This window comes from Heloderma suspectum, chromosome 1 (assembly GCF_057233095.1).
Source record: "Heloderma suspectum isolate Gila_16-S chromosome 1, 16-S_ref, whole genome shotgun sequence".
In the NCBI taxonomy this organism is placed as follows: domain Eukaryota; kingdom Metazoa; phylum Chordata; class Lepidosauria; order Squamata; family Helodermatidae; genus Heloderma; species Heloderma suspectum.
In genome coordinates, this window is record NC_139458.1 from 349219583 (window position 1) to 349240905 (window position 21323).

Here is a 21323-nt window from a genome sequence, read left to right on the forward strand (position 1 = left end):
AGAATGGTGGGCACGGAGGGCTTCTATTTGTGAAACTCTCTTCCCTAGGATATATGTTCAGCTCCCACCTTATGATCGTTTAAATGGGCCCTTCAGACTTTTCCATTTTGGTCTACCTTTGGTTAAAGCGGGCTTCTGGCTTTTAAGCTGAGGTTGTTATTTTAATCGCTGGCTTATGAAAACATAAAACATTTCTATTTCTTTCTATGTTCTGAACCCAGGCTTCCTATAAAGATGAAGGCTTCATATTTAAGTTGTTTGAAGACAGAGTAGATTAAGACCTGGTCCACATGTAATGGCAGCAATTCCTGGGTTGTTTAACCCATGGTTGTTATTGAGTTTATTGGGCTGTTATGTTTAACCCATAAACATCTCAGAGTTTCTGAGTTTGCTTATCACGAACCTTTAATTAAAAGTGAAAATGGCTCACACGCGACTCACATGCATCATGCTGGTCTTCTTCTTCCTCCTTCTGTTCTTATCGATCACCTAAACAACTATACTTTTTTGTTCTACTGTACCATGGGCAACGCACACAAAAAAGCAGTTTTTTGTGCACTAGTAGGGATGTACGAAAGTCCCCTTACCTGGCTCCGCCGGGTTCCGCTGGGGGGGGAAGTGCTCCGTCCCTCCCCCTGGAATCCTCACCGGGGGGGGAGGCGCGGAGCCCAGGCTGGCTGGCTCCGCTCCGCAGGGATTCCGCAGAGCCGCCGGTCAGCTCCGCCAGCAGCCAGACATCCCGCCGCTGGCTAGCAGGGACGCAAATGGCGGAAGTCATAGCTACCGCCGTTTGCATCCCTGTAGTCAGCCGTGATAGGCTACATAAAGACTTACGTAGCTTATCACGTCTGGCTTAAAAAAAAAAAAAGCGCGTACGCAAATGGCCGTCTTAGTCTACGTAAATATTTACGTAGACTAAGACGGCAAAAATAAGGGGGAACGCAAATAGCCCTTTGCATTGCCCTTATTTTCGCCGTCTTCATTTATGTAAATATTTACGTAGACTAAGACGGCCAAAAATAAGGAACGCATGGTGGCAGCCGTAGCCGCCGCCATTTGCATATGCGGGTGTGTTTTTTTTAAACCCAGCCATGATGGGCTACGTAAATCTTTACATAGCCTATCACGTCGTTTTGTTTTGTTTTTTAACAAGACTGCAAATGGCAGTGGCGGCAGCCGGTCGGAAGACCAGCCGCCACCGCAGCTGCCACCGGAGCCGTGGCAGGCCATTCCCCACAGATTTCGGGGGGTCGAATGCACTGGCATTCGGCCTCACCGAGATCCGTGGTGGAATTCTCTGCCATCCCTATGCACTAGTCATTTTCAGCATCAACAACCACATGAACAAAAGTGTGCTGCCCGAATGGCTCCCGCTGCTGGATTAGGACTATGCATGCAGCACTAATGGATAGTTGGAGCTGTCAGCTTTAGAATCCTAATCACCTGTCAGGGTAAATGGACTGCTCCTTTTTTTGCTGTCCAACTGGTAATTGGTGCCATTAAAACCAACCAAGCTAACCATTGTTAGGTGAGTAGATAACTGCAGGTACTCACGTGTCCACTATAGGGATGGCAGAGAATTCTGCCACAGATTCCAGTGAGGCCGCATTCTTTAGAATTCTTTAGAATCCGGCCCCCCGGAATCCATGGCGGAATGGCCTCCTGCCCCCCGCCCCCCTGCAGAATCCCCCTGGGACGGCACTTACCTGGGGTGGATGCGGCAGATTCAGCAGCGGCGGCGGCTCCAGAGGCGGCAGCGATGGCTCCGGCAGCTGGTCTCCTGCCACCACCATTGCCATCCTTGCAGCCGTGATAGGCTACGTAAGAATTTACGTAGCCTGTCACGGCTAACCCCCCCCAAAAAACCCCAGCGTACGCAAATGGCGGCGGCTACGGCGGCCGCCATTTGCGTTCCCTATTTTTCACCGATTTATCTTACGTAAATATTTACGTAAGATAAAACGGTGAAAAAAAGGGGAACGCAAATAGCGTACTGGGCCCTTTATTTTTCACCGTTCTAGCCTACGTAAATATTTATGTAAGATAAATCGGCGAAAAATAGGGAATGCAAACCTATCACAGCTGCCTGGCTGGACGCAAATGGCGGCTGCTATGGCGGCCGCCATTTGCGTCCGCAGCAGCCCATCCGCGGCTGGAAATCCGGCTGCGGACGGCCCTGGCTGGCTGCTCCACGGCCTGGCCGCGGAGTGGAGCCAGCCTTAGAGGATTCCAGGGGGTAGGACCGGATCACCTCGCCCCTCGTTGAGGATTCTGGGGGGAGGGACGGAGTGCCTCCCCCCAGACCACGAAAGATTCTGTGAAAAGGTAAGTGAGTTTCGTACATCCCTAGTCCATAATGTTCTTTAGTCTTTGCTGAACATAAAAACAGCTACTGTAGGATTTCGAACCTTACCTTTTTGGCATGTTCAGGATGATTCAGCATTTTTTCAGCATCTTCCAGCCAGGCCTGCAGACTAGCCACTGTGCTGCTATATCGGTCCCAGTTAGAAATGACTTCTTCTAACATGCTTCTCACACTTCTCACCTCTACTGACAAATGCCTCCACTGTGTTGTTGTCTCATTCATGAATCTTGTAACACTCTCTATTTCTTCCGCTGAAATACAGAACTGGGCTTTAACGAAAGTCTTGACCCAACTGAAATGACTATCCCAATATACATATAAAAAAAGTGTAAGGCCCCAGGCCTGAACCAGGCTATTAGTAGTTTTAGAGTGGCTTACATCCATAATGCTCTCTGCCTTTGGTCAGAGGGCTGCTGTTTTCCCTTAACTGGCCTCCTGATGTAGTCAGATGAGTCAAAAGGGTGAGAAGCAGCTCCAAGAACATTCCTCTAATAAGGAGAATGTCTTATCACTGATGAGCCTGAGAAGCAGAATTTGTTTACCTCAAAGCTGAAGGTGGCTATGCTTGAGAACCAAGTGCTGTTAGTTTATGCTGAGAATGAACGCTAGGGGTGCTTCCTAGTGTCGTGCTGCCTCATTGCTGACATGTAGAGTACAAGACCCATTGTACCCCTTGGCTCTGGGTTCAGAGAAACTGTCTGATCCAACCAAGCTGGCCACAGGAGGGTCTATGGGGTCCAGCTGCAAAGCAATTGGTGGTCCTGAGTGGCCTGATTGCATGGCCAGAAGTTGAAGAGGACTGCACACCAGTGGGTCTGGAAGCTGCGTTAGAATCTCTGCAGCTGAGAAAGTGGTCAGCTAAAGAGAAGCAGCGTGCAGGACCTCTAGCATGGTTATTGCTGACAGCTTTAGCAGCTGTTGGGCAGAAGGAGTTAGAATGGAGGGAGGAAACTGCAGAACAGCCCAAGGACGAGCTGAGAAAAGAGCAAGATCTGAGGCTGTTAATTAGAGAAACGTTGCAGGACAGCCTGGCCTCTAATGAGGCATGGGAGCGTGAAGCCGAAGAAGTAGCCATTAGCCTGGTATGCCAAGGTCGGAAGAATTGCCTGTGGCGTTCCGAGGTGTGCCACATCATCACCTCGCCTGATTGGGATGAAATCCCTAAGAAGCAGAAACTGAACAGTAACAGCAATAATGATAGCTGCAATCTTTAATAAAAGAATTGGGTTGATCAATCAATTTTAAAAGTTTTGATTGACAAAAATGTTCCCTGATTAATTATTAATTAATAGATGGCAAGCACCATCCTAAAAGAGGAGAGAATGGGCCTCTCCATACTGGCTCAGGTTTTTAAAATAATGTTTAAATTGTTGCTGCTTGTTTTACTCTTTATTATAGATAGTATGTTTTTGTAGTTCTTACGCTGATTTTGTATTTTATAATTATAAGTTTATATATCTTTATTAGAATTATGTTATGTGAGCCACCTTCAGAAGGCTGTCTTGTCTTTAAATGTGGTAAATGTGGTCCCTAGTGAGGTTCGCCTGGCGCCTACATTGTACTCCTTTCGGCGCCAGGTGAAGACCTTTTTATTTTCCCAGGCATTTTAGCTTTCTAAATTTTTATCTTTGCTGTTTTAAATCTGTATTTTAAACTCCTGTACTGCTGCTAGGTTTTATTGTGGTTGTATTGTTATATTGTGGTTTTAATGTTCTATATATTTTAAATTGTTTTATTATGTGTTGTTTGGTTTTAGTTTTTGTGAACCGCCCAGAGAGCTTCGGCTATTGGGCGGTATAGAAATAAATAAATAAATAAATAAATAATATATTTTTAAGTGCACAAAGAGCTTCACGTATATTATGTCAGTAAACTTTACAAGGAACATGTTAGATTGGTCAGTAATATTATTCTAAGCCATATTGAAAATATGGGACTGAGACTGAATGACAGTGGCTTCCCTAAAACTTAGTTCTGATACCACTGAAGCATATGCGCAGAAAAAACAACAACTCTGTACTATCAATGCAATTTTAAGGCTAAAAACCAAGTACCTTTTCCAAAAATAAAATATGGAAGGAATTGCATAACATCTTGTCCAATTTTATATTCTATATAGGAGTGACCCATGGATTCAATAGCATAACATAGAAATCTCTGTCTCTCTTTCAAACAAGGAAACAGAAAACTACAAGTTCCATGTAGAAAGTGTAAATCACATGCATATTTCAGGAACCTGAAATCAACACTGATGCACAGAGTAAATTGCTATCTTAAATTCTGATTTAACTGGGTTAAAAATAAGGCTGCCAATGGACTCCTCCGTCACGACTAGAGATTCCTTGTTTTCATATGCTTCAATGCAATAAGAACTGGAGAACATGCTGCAAAAGCATAGGCTGCCTACTGTGTTAGCAATGAGTATTGGTCTGAAAAGTCTTAATCTTGTTGCTCATTCCCTCTGCGCTAACCTACACGGACTCTAATTTTGTCAATTTCCTAGTTGCTTAGCGACAGTTCAGCCTGATCACACAATAAAAATGGAATCCAACAGCACTTAAAAGTGTTGCTGAACAAATACATCACTACTTACGTGAGCCATTAGCTTTGGCATACACTTCAGCTGCCTTTTTCAAGATCTGATACGTAACTTCATACTGATCAAAAAATCTGTTATTTTCTATAACAGTCTGAAAAGGAAAAGAGATTGTGAATGATATCAACAACACAATTTATGGGAAAATATTGCTATTTTCTACACTACCACATAGGTTAAGAGCTTTGTCTGATTTCATCTTTTCATCTTCTCTGTTAGCTTCTTTGTGGAGATGCTTCTGAATGTTAACAATATTCACAAAGTGCGTTACATGGGGGAAATAGTAATAGAAGTTTTCAGCAAGACTTGGGCACTGACAAACGTATTACTTATCGGAAAGGTAACTCATTGCAGATGGGATGGCACGCAGATGTCACGCAGATGCAATAAATGACCGTATGAGGTTGTTTTATACTGCGTCATACCACTAGTCCATCTAGCTCAGTACTGTCCGCACTGAGTGGTAGCAGCTCTCCAAGAATTCAGCTGGGTTTTTCCTAGCCCTACCAGTAGTTGCTAAGCTTAGAAGCTGGAACCTTCTTCATGCAGTGCATGTGCTCTACTCCTGCCATACACAGGCACGCTTCAGCAAAAGTTGCATACGTTTATCTCACCTTCATTTTAAAGGGAGAGAGTGAAGAATCCACTGAATCAATGGGGCTTGAAATGCTTCCCTTTGCTGGACAGAAGGTGTGATCGAATGACCTGGTTTTCCAGGATGTAGGTATGTTTGGGATAAGGTGCACAAAACAGTTGCATAATTTTATAAGCTGCAGTGCTGTATTAGAACTGTGCGCTGACCTGGGATACGAATCTGCACAGAAGTGATAACCGGCACCATTACAAGAGAAACTGTCGGAGTCCAGAAATCAGTGGAAACAGAGAATAATGGGGAGGGGAGATGACAGATGTACAACTCTACAAAAGCATTTAGGCCACATTAGTCAGTTATTTTGGTGTTACTGACATTTTGCATTGTAGAATGGACCATGCTATTTCCTCCCATATGAATAAAAAATAAAGAAGAAGCAGCAGCAGCAGCAGAAGCAGCAGCAGCAGCGACAGCGGCGGCAGGAGCAGCAGAAGCAGAACATCAACAACAACAACACTTATTTTAGTCCCTAAAAGCAAGGATACCTGAGGCAAGAATATCTGAAACCATGGGAGAGAGGGAGCATAACTGAAGGGATAGATTTCACACACTCACTCTTGTGTGCTGCCAAGCCATATTGACACTGGTCAAAGTGAGAATAAATGCAGTTTTCAAATCAGTCAAAGATACACTCTAATATTTACCCAAATGTAGGACAGCTATAACAATAGGGAAACAGAGTGCATCTTTTCACTTCAGTGTGCTGGGCAAAATTTCCAGAAGTAACTGATGATTCTGACAGAACATATGTATTTTGCAGTCAGTGTGAGATTTATGGAGTCCTTCATTATTAATATCCTAGCACAGACATGTTTCAGTTGGGTAATAGCCACATTACTGCCATAACCAACCGTATCTAATTTTTGAATATACAGGTGGCAAAATACACTTAAGCAGACAAAAGTATTGCAATAATTCAGTTGCTCATTCATCATGGGGTTTTTAGGATTTTTTTTAAAGGTGAAATATGTTTTTGCCAGCTTAATAGGCAAAAGAAAGCTACTTTCTCAACTTTTTTTGCTTTCCATATATTTTTATTTTTGATAACCGCATTAACCAAATTGTGTGTAATAGCTCAATTCTGAAGTTATTTGGTAGTCACAATTTTCTTATCTTTCTTTTTTATTTCTTCCTTTTAGTTACAGAGCAGTGCAAAATATTGATAATGTTGGGAAAGGAATCAGTCATCTAGTAACATTTCATATCTTTATGCAAGAGGATTCATAAAACATATACAACAGATTATTTCACTTTAACAATGCCAACCTATTTTCCAGGTCAGGTCCTTCTAAAGGAGAAGCATGGGGGGCAATTGCCCCAGGTCTCACACATACACATGGACGGTGTCACATCAGCATTGATAATCAACACTGAGGAAGGGCCACAGCTCAGTAGAAGAGGACATGCTTTGCATACTGAAGGTTCCAAGTTCAACCCCCAGAATCTCCAGGTAGGGCTAGGAAAAATTCCTGCCTGAAATCCTGGAGAGCCACTGTCAGTCGGTGCTGACAATTCTGGGCTAGATGGACCCATGGTCTGATTCAGTATGAGGCAGCTTCCTATGTTCCCTATCAACGTTGATAGATAGACATTGCCACATCATTGTTAGAATTTTTCCCCTAATGGGAAAATTGTATCACCATTTAGACGTAATGTTTCAGAAGTGGAATTAGCTACTCTCACATCTAATGAACAAAAATAGCAACTCGTCTTCTCTTTCCTCTTTCTCTCTTTCCTGGGAGGAGCCAAGTGGCCGGACCAGGCAGTCTGAGACTTATCATGCCAAATCAATTCAACAATTGCTTCTGACCAACTCTGATCCTCTTGGGCTCTTCTTGACCAGCAGCAGCTTCCTCTGCCTGTAAGTTTAGCTTTAGAGTGGCCAAAGACGAGCAACTGGGGAGGGTTACTCAGCAGACTGCATCCAGCCTGGGTCTGGGGCCAAGCAGAACAACAGCTGATATGGAAGCCAGGACACTGAACTTGCTGAATATGCCTGATAGTGTTGCAGAGTTGTTTTTGCATTGCTCTACCTATTTTGTAGATACATACCATTCCATACTAACACTGGCGGATAACATAGTGTCTCCAGACATTAATAGGTATTGACTTAACTATTGTTTTTACTGTTTTGATGGCTTTTCATAGCTTTCTACCTTTATCTAATTCGCCCCCCTCCCCTCACATTTCAGACTGCGAAGGTTTAAGAGCATTCTCCAAATGATCCTTTATTAAAAATAAATTATGGTCAACCATGCGGTAGTCAAGACTGTCATCTTTATCTGTTCTGTCTTCAGAATGTGATCTCTTGAGAGAAATTACTTTTGATAATATAGTATCTGAATTTGCTGCCAAGAAAAGTAGAAAAAGATGAACAACAGAAAAAGTACCACATACAGCCATAAAGATTTCTTGTCCTTGTACTCATTAGGAAGACAAGCTATGATTGCAAACCCGAAGGCCTGGTTTGGATGTAACAATAAGCCAGGGTTCCAGCTTATCAATAAGCCATGGTTTGTTGTTGGCTCATGACTCTGGCTTGTTGGGGAAGAGTCAAGCCAGAGTTGCCAATTTGCACAGACTGTTAAACAAACCACAAACAGAAGGACTGTGATTTGATTAGACACCTCTGCTTGCAGTGGGAGCAATGGGCTAGTGTGCACAAGCACACTGCTCGCAAACACTAAGCCAGCATTCCCCCACAATGCCCCTTCAATTTCTAGGAGAGAAAGAATTTACATGGGGGAATATTAGAATAGATGGGGGAAATGTTCGAAGTTCTATAAAGTCAACAAGAGAGACTTGGAAGTTGAGCTATTTTGTAGGAGAACAGTATAATAATGCTGCATTTTTTTCCGTCACAGAAGGGGACAGTGCAGAGATACATTGCTATAGGAGAGAAAATATACTTTGTGATCCTCTCATAACTGGATCACAAATTTAAAGACTTTCAGTAGGTTGGATTCAGACTACCAGTGCAATGTAAGTCCCACTGAATTCAATTAGATTTACTCCCAGGTAAGTGTGTATAGATTTGCAGTCTAAGTTAGTTGAATTTTGTTCTATTAAAATCAGTGGGACCAAAACTCAGCTAATGTAGTCTGTATGCCACCCAGTTTGTGGAGTCACCATATTGTTGCTCAGTTATACCATTGTTCCATCTAGCTGAGTGTTGTCTGCACTGATTGGCAGCAGGTCTGCAGGGTTTAGGGAAGTGTGACACTGGAAATTCAATTCCGTTTAAGCCCAACAAGATTTTGCAATGTTTCTGTTTCAATAAGCGATGACAGATTGTAGCAGATTTTTTTTTTCAATTATGGAAATGTTCATATTTTTTGCGCACAAGACTTTTCCCCCCTTGGGTCTGGGAATTTGAGTAAATGAGTTTGTGTTTTTTCTCCCATTTTTTGTGTCTGGAGATTTGCACAAATGGGAACTGGGGGGGGCTTTAAATTTGCGCAAATGGGGTTGTGATTTTTTTCATGGTCTGGTGCAAGTGCACAAATCCACCTGCCCACTATGTAACCCCACAGAGGCATATTCCCCTCTTATATCCTCTAAATATCCTTGTCAGTTCCATCCTCTCCACACAATACTTCTTTTAGCCCAGCAGGGCTAGTGCAGGAATGGCTCTGCTGGGCTAAACAAAATACTGTGGAGAGGATGAAACTGACAAAGATATTTACAAGAGGGGAATATGCCTCTGCAGGGCTGCATAGCATACAGGCGGACATGCGTAAGACCCTGGAGAAAAAAAATAATGATCCAATTTGCACAAATCACTGGACATCCCATTTACGATCCCATTTGTGCAAAATCGCCACCATTAAAAAAAAATCCAAAATCCATGTATTGCATTGACTCACTACAGATCAATGCCAGCAGGGGGAAATGGAACAAAATCTGCCAGGGCTGAACTGGTAAAACCCATCAAGATTTCACTCCAAAACAGAATTCTCATACATCCCTAGCATGGTTTAAGACAAAAGCCTTTCCCAAGCCCACTGGACATGCCAGTGATTGAACCTGGGACCATCTCTATGCAAAGCATGTACTCTACTACTGAGCTACTAGCCCATCGCCTATTTCTGAATCAAAAGTCCATCAAAACTACAGACTGAATTAAACAAAATACTGAATAAGCTAAACACGAAGAAAACTCTGAGATATTGGTTTGATGAGTGACCAGCTAATCTCCGGAGAACAGGGTCAATAGTTGCTTATTAAAAGGAACATATATTTTAATACATTTGGTATTTTGCAACATGTTCTTCAACCTAGCATCCCTTGCCTACATAAGAACATGAGGAGTGTGTGCCTTGACTCATCATGATGTGGGAGGCTTGATCCCTATCCATTTCCTTGTAATTTTTTTCTGTGTAAAGTAAGTTAACTGAGTAGCAAGACAGAGAGAGAAAGAGAAAGAGAGAGAGAGAGAGAAAGAGAGAGAGAAAGAGAGAGAGAGAGAAGATATAGGCACCAATCTGGTGCCTTCCAGATGTTTTGGACTGTAACTCCCATCATTTCCAAGCAACCCTTTCCAACACATCTGGAGGGCACCATGTGGGGGAAAGCTGATATAGAATAAGCAACTAGTTGTTTTGTGAGATAGCTATATAGATATACATATACTGTACATATAGATATAATATTAAAACGATGCATTCAAAAATAAAATAGGGTAAATTTACCATATAGTTTTGAAGAAGTAGTTCAACAGACTCTCTTCTTCCATACTTGATAATCCATGATTTTAATTTTGATTCTGCAAGGACCAAGAGTGATAGCAGACGGTACTTCAGTTTCAAGAACTCCATTTTCAGCAGATGGAGCTCAGATGTAGAAACAACAAAATTAAACCTAGGCATGAATCACACTATAGTTAAACAGTGAAACATTCAATAAGCAGCAAATTATGGTTTCATAATGCAAATGCAAAGCCTGAATGGATAATTAATTTTGCATTGTTATTATTCTGTAGATTGCTCACTAATAGCAAACTAATTGTTTACAAAGTAAAGAAAGATGTTCATTATTGCTCAGTCCTAAACATGTTTACACAGAAGTATATTCCGTTTAATTCAGCAGACCTTGCTTTCTAGTAGATTGTAGATATATTTAGGATTGTAATCTAAATTCTTTTCATTAACATCTTTCTCACTTTTCCCATAAGCATTCCCAAAGGAGATGTTATATAATGTTCCTCCTAGCACTAAGTGGCAACCAGCCTAAGCCCCCAACCCCACAAAAAAATCCATAGCTCATTTAATTTCAAGCTTTTTTCAATAATTTCAAGTTATCAGAATAGGTAATTTTTACATGGAACACTTGTTGTTTCCAAAGCTATTAAAAGCCCATTTGAAACGTAACAGACACTGAGTTTAACTGAAAAGAACATAAAACAAAAATGTCCTTTCATCACTGCTGCATTTAAGGATGAAATTAGACTTACCTCTCTGCCATATCATCTAGCTGCTCTGGTGGAACAGGAACTCCATTGACAGATCGAGCTCTGTGGATCTCCTGGAATGTCTTTTTGTAATCATCTACATTTTTAAGTATATCCTAATTGGGATTTTTTGAAAGAGAGAATGAAGGGGGGAAAAGGTTCACAGCAGGCAATTTTAATAAGTATATTTTTTTAAAGCTGCACTGATGACTCAATGTGTGTGATCATGCTGTCACATTTATATGCGAGGTAAAGCATTTAAAGCAGCATGAGCTTCTAGAGAATGAAAGTGCCTTCTGAGATACTGTGCTAAAGCTCTGCCTAATAATTCTGGTACATTTTAAAACAGGCAATATGGGCAATGCCTAAAGCACTTAGAAACAAACTGCATGAATCTCGCTCTCTCTCTCTCTCTCTTTCTCTCTCTCTCTGATCTATCGTTTTTTAAGAAAAAAACAACAGCTAGCAGTTGATAACGTTTGAAGTCTGTAATTCCCCACATCCACCCCATTTACTGCATGGTTACACATTTATGACACTATGACTGAATTTCTTTTGCTCTTTAAAACCTACAGATTCAAATCTCCCATTGTGTGCTCACTGCATAGTGAACTCTGCCACATGGATTAAGAGTAATCAATGATTATATTGTGTTCCACACAGAACCAAATGCAGCTTTTAACCCATGAAGTTGATAAAGATAGAACCAGAAAAAGCCTAATAACAAGAGTTCTTCTCTGTAGTATCTAAGCAACAGTACTTTGCAAGGTTTGGTGGAGATTTCTTACTGAAATGAATGACTAGTAATCACTTAACAGGTATCCATAACAATAACATGATATATTCTTAAAAAGCTGTCATAGTGTCAGGATTTTGTAACACTGGCATTTCTTGTATAGCCCCTGCCTAACTTGATTATCATTACCTTGATATAAATAAACAGGTAAGCAAACCTGCTCCTTGCTATGTTAGTCTGCTCCAGCAAAAACAACAAAGCATCTTGTAGTACTGAAAAACTAACAAGTTATAGCATAAGCCTTCATGGACTACATGTTGCACAACCCAATGTGCAATTCGGTTGCACAAGCACAATGTACAACTGCTTGTGCAATCATGCTTGTGCAAACATAACTTTAGGTGGATTCTCCTCTTCTGCATAGTTCAGAACCTAGTTTAATGCAACATCATTTGCGCTAGCAGAACAACACAGTTGGATACTGCCCTTTGTCTTTAAGATGCCTCAAAACAAACCACTGTTTTTCAACTGCCACTACTGTGACAAAATTATTTTCAAATACTGTTTTTTCCCATTCTTTTTACAATTTCATACATTCATGTATATCAGCAGTGGGCAACTTGTGGCTCTCCAGATGTTTTCGCCTACAACTCCCAACATTCCTCACAATTGGATATGCTGGATAGGTCTGATGGGAGATGTAGGCCAAAACATCTGGATGGCTACAACGTGCGTGCCACTGATGTACATGAACAGAAACATACCAACCATAACAGAAAAACCTAAGGGTTGTATCCAATACTGTCCATTAAAACATTAATTTTCCTTTGTTCGTTATTATTCCAACTCCATTTTGGATGTAGTTAAAAGATGAAAAATGAATTCTCTGGTTACAATCCAGAAAACTCTATATGCACTGATATTGAGTAAGGCAGGTGAATGAGGTTTTACAAGTACTAATGTGTTCACACTATAAAAAAAAATCAAAGTCTACCACTTATCAAAGTCTAATAAAATCTATGTCAGCACAGTGTCTTGGTCAGCAACCGTGCCACAAGTCAAATTCAAATGTTGGGATAATGCACCCTACAGAACATATGCAGCTTCCCTTCTTGTGCCTCAAAGTGTCTTTTTTACTCTTGTCCAGTAAGCCAGGGAATAAGTAACCACGCAGTATTTCATTCAAGAAATGTATTTAACTACATTAGCTAATCACACAATGATACTAAAAGATACACACTGTCATATTTCAGGTCATAAATCTGTTTCCCAGTAATCTACACAATAAAATTTCAAATCTCTTTAAAGAGAATGGCACAAGGAGAACTTAATTTTATTTATTTATTTATTTATTTCATTTCTATACCGCCCAATAGCCGAAGCTCTCTGGGTGGTTCACAAAAATTAAAACCAAACAACACACAATAAAACAATTTAAAATATATAGAACATTAAAACCACAATATAACAATACAACCACAATAAAACCTAGCAGCAGTGCAGGAGTTTAAAATACAGATTTAAAACAGCAAAGATAAAAATTTAGAAAGCTAAAATGCTAAAATGCCTGGGAAAATAAAAAGGTCTTCACCTGGCCCCGAAAGGAGTACAATGTAGGCGCCAGGCGAACCTCACTAGGGAGCTCATTCCAGAGCCGGGGTGCCACAGCAGAAAAAGCCCTCCTCCTAGTAGCCACCCGCCTCACTTCCTTTGGCAGGGGCTCATGGAGAAGGGCCGCTGATGATGATCTTAAGGTCCGGGCAGGCACATCTGGGAGGAGGCGATCCTTCAGGTAACCTGGCCCCAAGCCGTTAAGGGCTTTGAATGTTAACACCAGCACTTTGAATCGGGCCCGGAAATGGACTGGCAGCCAGTGCAGCTGGAAAAGTACTGGCGTAATATGAGCTCGCAGGCCAGTCCCTGTTAACAATCTTGCTGCCCTATTTTGGACCAGCTGAAGTTTCCGGACCGTTTTCAAAGGCAGCCCCACGTATAATGCACTGCAGTAATCCAGACGAGAAGTTATCAGAGCATGGATAACTGTAGCTAGGCTATCTCTGTCCAGATAAGGGCGTAGTTGGTATACCAGCCTAAGCTGATAAAAAGTGCTCCGTGCCACTGAGTTCACCTCTGCCTCAAGTGACAGTTCTGGATCCAAGAGCACCCCCAAACTACGAACCTGATCCTTTAGGGGGAGTGCAACCCCCTCCAGAACAGGTTGAATATCACCTAGCCGGGCAGACGAACCACCCACTAACAGTACCTCCGTCTTGTCTGGATTGAGTTTCATTTTATTAGCCCTCATCCAGTCCATTACTGTGCCCAGGCCCTGATTCAGAACAGCCACTGCCTCACCTGGTTTTGATGAGAAAGAGAGGTACAGCTGGGTGTCATCTGCATATTGATGGCACCTCAGCCCACACCTCCGGATAACCTCCCCCAGCGGTTTCATGTAGATGTTAAACAGCATGGGGGATAAAATAGAGCCCTGTGGAACCCCATGGCATAATTGCCAAGGCGCAGAGCAATAATCCCCCAGCACCACCTTCTGGAATCGGCCATCCAAGTAGGAGCAGAACCACTGTAGTGCAGTGCCTCCAACTCCTAACCCAGACAACCTATCCAGAAGGATACCATGGTCGACGGTATCGAAAGCCACTGAGAGGTCCAGGAGAATCAACAGGGTCGCACTCCCCCTGTCCCTCTCCCGGCAGAGGTCATCCCACAGGGCGACCAAGGCAGTTTCCGTTCCAAAACCAGGCCTGAAGCCCGATTGAAATGGATCTAGATAATCCGTTTCATTCAAGAGTGCCTGGAGCTGTCCTACAACCACCCGCTCAAGCACCTTGCCCAGGAAGGGGATGTTGGCCACTGGCCTATAATTGTTAACATCTTCTGGGTCCAGGTTAGGCTTTTTCAGGAGTGGTCTAATTACTGCCTTTTTTAAAGCGGCAGGCACCACTCCCTCTCTCAAGGAGGAATTTACAACCTCCTGGACCCAGCCGGACAACCCCTCCTTGTTTGATTTAATAAGCCATGAAGGGCAAGGGTCAAGCACACAAGTGGTCGATCGGACTTGGCCAAGCACCTTGTCCGCATCCTCAGGCCTCAGTAACTGAAACTTAAACCCTTACATAGCACAGATCTCTTTCTGAGCCCCACTTTTCAATAAAAGCTGTGCTTGCCATGTATGTTTTCCAAGACATCTCTGAATGAAAAACAATAAAATCTAATGAGTTACAAGAACTTCAGTGACATTTTCTAGGAACTACAGCTGTCAACACAGTATCATGACGAACACCATAATCTGCAGAGATGGCCATTTCCAGAACTATTAAGGATCATAAAACACTTTTCAAAAATTACCCATTATCTCAAAGTTAAAGGGAAGTATCCAACGGTGGCACTCCGCCTCTGCTCATTCTCGTGTGCTCACAGGAACAACCACATGCAGAACAGGGCTTTGGCACATCTAAAAATAACCATAAAGTAGCAGAAATGCTCATTTCCAGATAAGGACCGATCAACTTTGACGAGCTGCCCCATTCCAGAAATGACAGTTTCTGCTTGTTTCAGAATATTTTGAAATCCCTGTTGCATGAGCGGCAGGTCCCATGGGCACACAAGCACAACTGGATACAGCCCATAGGATTTAAACTCAATACTTATAAGGAAGAATATGTAAATGCTTTGGTTGTATCCAATTGTGTCCCTTCTGCCAATGAAAATGCTCTTTGATGCAGTGGAGATGTCCATGAACAGAAAGGGGATGAAGTAATTTTCACTCAATCATCCCTCCCTTCTTCTGCCCCCTGCACCCACGCAAATCTGCTCCAGATGGTTGGGAAACATTTTGGAGCAGTGTGGCAGGTGTTGCAGGAGGCATCAGAAGATTGTGAAAATCACCTCCCCCACCACTTTCTACTCACAGACAACTCCACTGGATGAAAGAGCCTTCCTTCAGCGGAGGGACACAACTGGCCGCAACGCTTTCAGCATTATGCATTCTCTCCTGACTTGCCCTCAGTTGCATCCAGGCATATGTCTGATGCAGAGCAGCAGGCATTATTTGCATAGGAGTGGTGTGTGTATGTTCACTTCCAGCCATTCCTCTCCTTCCTGGAGGCCCATTCACAAGACGCTTGTGATCCCAGCAAGTGGGGCATGATCAAGCCCTATGCAGATTCCTTCCTACATGTGGAACTACAGCTGTGGGATCAATCTTACATCTTCACCCATTTGCATAAACAAATTAATCATGGCATAGTTATAGTAGTATATTACAACCTCCAATATCCAATTTGGAATGGGGCCTATTAATTGGATTGATCTGGAGGATATTCGCCAGACGCCCCAAATTAATCTGACCTAAGAAAGACCCATTAAATCTGGTATCCAAATTCCACATTTCTGATCCTTCCATCACTTCTTATTAGTAGGAATAAAAATCATTTAACAAATTTGCAGATGACACCAAATTGGGCGAGATAGCTAATACTTTGGAAGACAGAAACAAAATTCAAAGTGATCTTGATAGACTGGAGTGCTGGGTAGAAAACAACAGAATGAAATTTAATAGGGATAAATGCCAAGTTCTGCACCTAGGAAAAAGAAACCAAATGCAGTTACAAGATGGGGAATATTTGGCTGAACAATACTACATGCAAGAAGGATCTTGGAATTGTTGTAATCACAAGCTGAATATGAGCCAACAATGTGATGTGGCTGCAAAAAAGACAAATGTTCTTTTCGGCTGCATTAATAGAAGCATAGCTTCCAAATCTCGGGAAGTACTAGTTCTCCTCTACTCAGCACTGGTTAGGCCTCATCTGGAGTACTGTGTCCAGTTCTGGGCACCGCACTTTAAGAAGGATGCAGACAAACTGGAGGGCATTCAGAGGAGGGCAACAAAGATGATCAGGGAACTGGAAACAAAGCCCTATGAAGAGAGACTGAAAGAACTGGGCATGTTTGGTCTTGAGAAGAGAAGAATGAGGGGAGAGATGATAGCACTCTCCAAGTACTTGAAAGGTTGTCACAGAAAGGAAGGCCACAATCTCTTCTCGATCATCCCAGAGTGCAGGACATGGAATAATGAGCTCAAGTTACAGGAAGCCAGATTCCGGCTGAACATCAGGAGAAACATCCTGACTGTTAGAGCAATACAACAATGGAACCAATTACCTGGGGAGGTGGTGGGCTCTCCCACACTGGAGGCATTCAAGATGAGACTGTACAGCCATCTGTCAGGGATGCTCTGACTTGGATTCCTGCACTGAGCAGGGGGTTGGACTCGATGGCCTTGTAGGCCCCTTCCAGCCCTACTATTCTATGATTCTATGAAATATTGACTTATACCCTAACAAAGGAGATATTTCTCAACTATATTCCTGCTTTCTTCCTTCAAATTAGTAAAGAGATGCTACACAATTAATAAAAAAGTTTATATTAATAATGAAAGAAATAAGGAAACAGACTGATAATTCAGATTAAGTTATTAGAAGATCTTTATAATAAGCCAGTTCAAAACATTATATAGGAGTATATAACTAATAAACATCATTAATATGGTTTCAATATCAAAGGAAAAAGGGTTGTGTTCTTTTTTTTAGATAAAAAAAATGTTTCATTGGGTTGAATGGAACTGAGACACACATTTGAATCTTTAAAATTAGTTAACAGACTATACAATTTTACTCAGAAGTAAGTCTGTCTGTGTTCAGTGGGGTTTACTTCCAGGTAAGTAGGTATAGGATTGCAGACTTAAATTCTACTTTAAAGGAGAAAATCCCTATATTTTATTTTTTGGAAATATGTTTACTTTCAAAGAATATAGCACAACTAGCAGATGTATTTGAGCCTCTATTCTGCAAACTTCATAGCAGGATCTCAGAACAGTACATGCTTTTTCAGTAAAGGACCTCTTTCTCCTATTGTGAAGGATAGCAACATGTTTCAACCTTCTTTCTTTATTTACAGCTTTTAACAAAATAAACCTATTTCACTCACATTATCAAATAATGCTATATTGTTCATAATATAATTTAGGAGTTTTACTATGTAAATATTAATATTTAAATTAATATTTAATATTTAAAATATTTAAATATTAATATTTAATAGTAATATGTTAATATCCTTGGAAAAATTACACTATATACAAACCTTATGCTGTTCAAGCTTCTTATGTATCATATTTGCAGTTTCCTCATGAGCTTGTTGAATTATGATTTCTTCTCTAAGGGCAGTCTCTGCCCTATAAAGCCAGACACCAATACTTCCCAAAGGAGGAGGAAGAGATTTATCAAGCTCCAAATGCCATTCAAATAGCTGGGAAACAGAAACATTAAGACTATTGATAGTATATATAGATGTGTGTGTGTGTGTGTGTGTGTAGAATTACTGAAAAAAGGCAACATGTTTGATTCAGAAATCCCAGTTAAGCATGAAAATATTGATAAATAATGATGTTGTGAATACAACGCTAACAATACAGTTTAGATTATACCCCACGAATAGAGGTTTCAGTATAAAGTTCTACTTACGGATACTTGGATAAGCTGCAACTGCTTAAATAAGAGATTACAGGAAAGTTCAATGTAACCAATCAGCTAGCTAGTACTGGCATTGTCTATCTACTATTATAAAAAACAAAACCATAAAAAATTATAAACCAGAGTCAAGTCAGATGCTCCAGACACCTACACCATCATACATACCTGCCCCTAGACACATTTCCAGTTCCTGCATTGCACCACCTCCCCTTCTGCACTAATATCTCCAGGCCATTCCAGCTCCAGGCTTTCATTTGTCCCTCTACCATTACTAAAATTCTCGAAGCACAACAGCACAATTTTGCCCAACTCAAATCTCACCCCAAACTTCCCCTACAGAAACATGTCCTGAGGTTATGTCTTTTTGTGCCTGGGCACAGAACTGGGAGCAGCAATAAACCACTGTCACAAATGTAACCTCATCTCCCAACACAGAGTATATTAGGAAAAACACCTAGTAGCTACTTATGGGGAGGATGGAGTAGGTTTCAGGGCCATAAGAGGGAGGCAACTGCTGTAACTGGGGGTGGGGGTTATCTATATCTACTGATAAGAGCTCGAATAATCTCAAAAAAGTGAAATCTTTGAGCTTATCTGACCAAACCTGGGAAAGCTCCAGACCCAACTGAGTTAAAACTTGTGGGAGCTCACCAGCCCTTACCAATGTGGCTAGTAAAAGTATTGCCTTAGCTATACCTTCAGTCCTGAGGGGTTGGCAGAATGCTGAAAGAGAGTATATAAAAGAATGGGGAACTTTCACTCAGTCAGGAGGGGGAGATTCTCCAAGCGTGGTCAGACAAGCCTAAGAATTTCTCAGGTCTTTTACTGTGGCAGCTCAGAAGCTTTTCTGAGAAGTATCCTATGGACTAGCTGCACAGTCCCCCATGAACACATTAGTAAAGCTTTTCTCTGTCTTAACGTCTCATAGGATAGTTTTTCTAAACTTACCCGAGAAGTAACTCTGTCCCATGCCTGCTTCACCAGAGCTTGATCAAGTGACAATTTGCCATCCTTCCTTAGAGACTGGATTGCAAGTTCAATCTGTTTCCTCTTTACTTCATACTGTACTCTGAAATGTTTAAATGACTGCAAGAAATACAGGGGAACAAGAATAAGGTGTTGAAGGAAAAAAAGATTAGTGGAGTGCTATCAGTTTAACAACAAAGATTAGTCCTCCTTCATTCAGAAAAAAAGCAGACAGAAAAGCCAGTGAGGACCCAATACATGCCCCCAAGGAGAAGGGGCAAAAAACTAACTTACCATTATGCCCACACACCCTGGATACACAAACGTACAAAAGTATTTGCAGCCTCTGAGGCCTTCATGATGTGAATCAGGCACTTTCTACATCTCTCCTACATCTGGAAAGCTCTTTGAGCCCTTTTCAAAAAGCAAGGGTACAGGGCTGATGTCAGTACCTGGCACCCAACACCACAGCAGGGTGTATTGCTGATAGGTAACCCCAGCTTTTTCTTCAGCTTGGAGTTCTGGGCAGCATCAAATGGCTAGGTCTATCCACCATTTTAATTTACCACAATACCCCTAGATAATGCCAATCTCGGGCACTGTGAGAAATTAAAATGGCAGTTAAACTCAGCTGCCCAGTGCTGTTCAGAGCACTGTTGGTGTCAGGCACCATCAGGTAAGCCCAGCAGAGCCTACCAACAGAGGGGGATCCACTAGAGGGCGCTTTGGCCATGGCCCAGGCCCACTCAAACCTGGAACTGGCTCTGAAGGGGTGGTAAGGTGCCTTGATCTGCACTGGGAGACCTGTGGAGGCCTCTAGTTCTTCTGAGAGGGCCTTGATTACATCTTTGGGTGTGTTCTGGGACCTAGGGCTTTTACACTATGCAGACTAAATCCATAATTAGGCTGAGAGATATGGTTTGACCAGATTAATTATAAATTGGATATGTGTGCATGCATGTGTATATGTATTCCTGCCCCTAAGATGATTTGCTTTCTTCACTTTTAACTAATCCCACCTGTGTGGTCAAAAACTGGTCAGCAGCTTAGCTGCTGCATTTTACACCAATTGAAGGTTCTGGACACTCTTCAAGAGTAGCGCATTGCAGTAGTATATGCCAGGGTGTTGGGTGTAACCCAGCGTGCTATAAACAAGACAAGGATAATTGTTGCCAAATCAAACTGACTGGGGAAAGTTTGCAGCTGGCACAGAATTGTTTAAACACACTCTTTACCACCCACACCCCCATGGACTGCACCTGTGCATCCATGGACTGCACAGGAGTCCAGAAGTGGTTGAATCCCCAAGTCAGGCTTTCCAGTCTCTAACAGCATCTCCATGTTGTCTGGACTTAATGATAGCATGTTCAGCCACATACATTGTCAAACCCAGGCAAAGTTCAAGGGCATTGACTGCTTCCTTCTTATTAGGGGACAAGGAGCAATAGAGCTAGTGTCATCAGCATATTGATGCCACCTTACTCCAAAGCTCTGAACGACCTCTCCCCGTGTTTTCATGTAGATATTTAATAAGATGGGGACGGGATATAATACTTTGGGATACCAGAGGCCAAAGACCATGGAGTCAAACAGTAATCCCCCAGCACCAGCTTCTGGACACAACCCAACAGAAAGGATCCGAATCACTGTAAAAGGTGCCCCCAAGATCCAGCCTCACCAAAAGCAAAAACAACTGATAGGAACAGGAGTTAAACCCAAAATGCAGATGGAAATGCAGATCTTAAAAGGCCTGAAAGATTAGAAAGTTCGTTGGTGCTGAAAACAGAATAAAAAGCTTTCCAAAGCTGTGGAGCCACCACTGAGAAAGCAGTCTCTCATGGCCCTCCAAATTTCTGATTCAGTTTATTTTTTTGGTCTTTTATTATTTCTCTTACGGAAGATTTGACAAACATTTTAAAGCAATTAAGGGTGCAATCCTATGGCCGCTAGACAGCAGCTAGACAGCCATAGGATTTTTCAGAGTTTGGGAACCAACCTTGGAGCC

General features: G+C 41.9%; 1 protein-coding gene across 1 annotated transcript in view; it reads right to left on the reverse strand.

The window, feature by feature from the left end:
* The window catches only part of SYNE1 (spectrin repeat containing nuclear envelope protein 1), a 459183-nt gene that overhangs the window by 336154 nt on the left and 101706 nt on the right, over positions 1-21323 (reverse strand). Inside the window, exons 12-17 of the mRNA XM_084827854.1 lie at positions 19301-19438; positions 17964-18128; positions 11066-11178; positions 10305-10473; positions 4959-5055; positions 2414-2616 (exon numbers count right to left, since the gene is read on the reverse strand). Of these exons, the coding sequence (XP_084683980.1) occupies positions 2414-2616; positions 4959-5055; positions 10305-10473; positions 11066-11178; positions 17964-18128; positions 19301-19438 (885 nt within the window). The remainder of the gene's footprint in view (positions 1-2413; positions 2617-4958; positions 5056-10304; positions 10474-11065; positions 11179-17963; positions 18129-19300; positions 19439-21323) is intronic.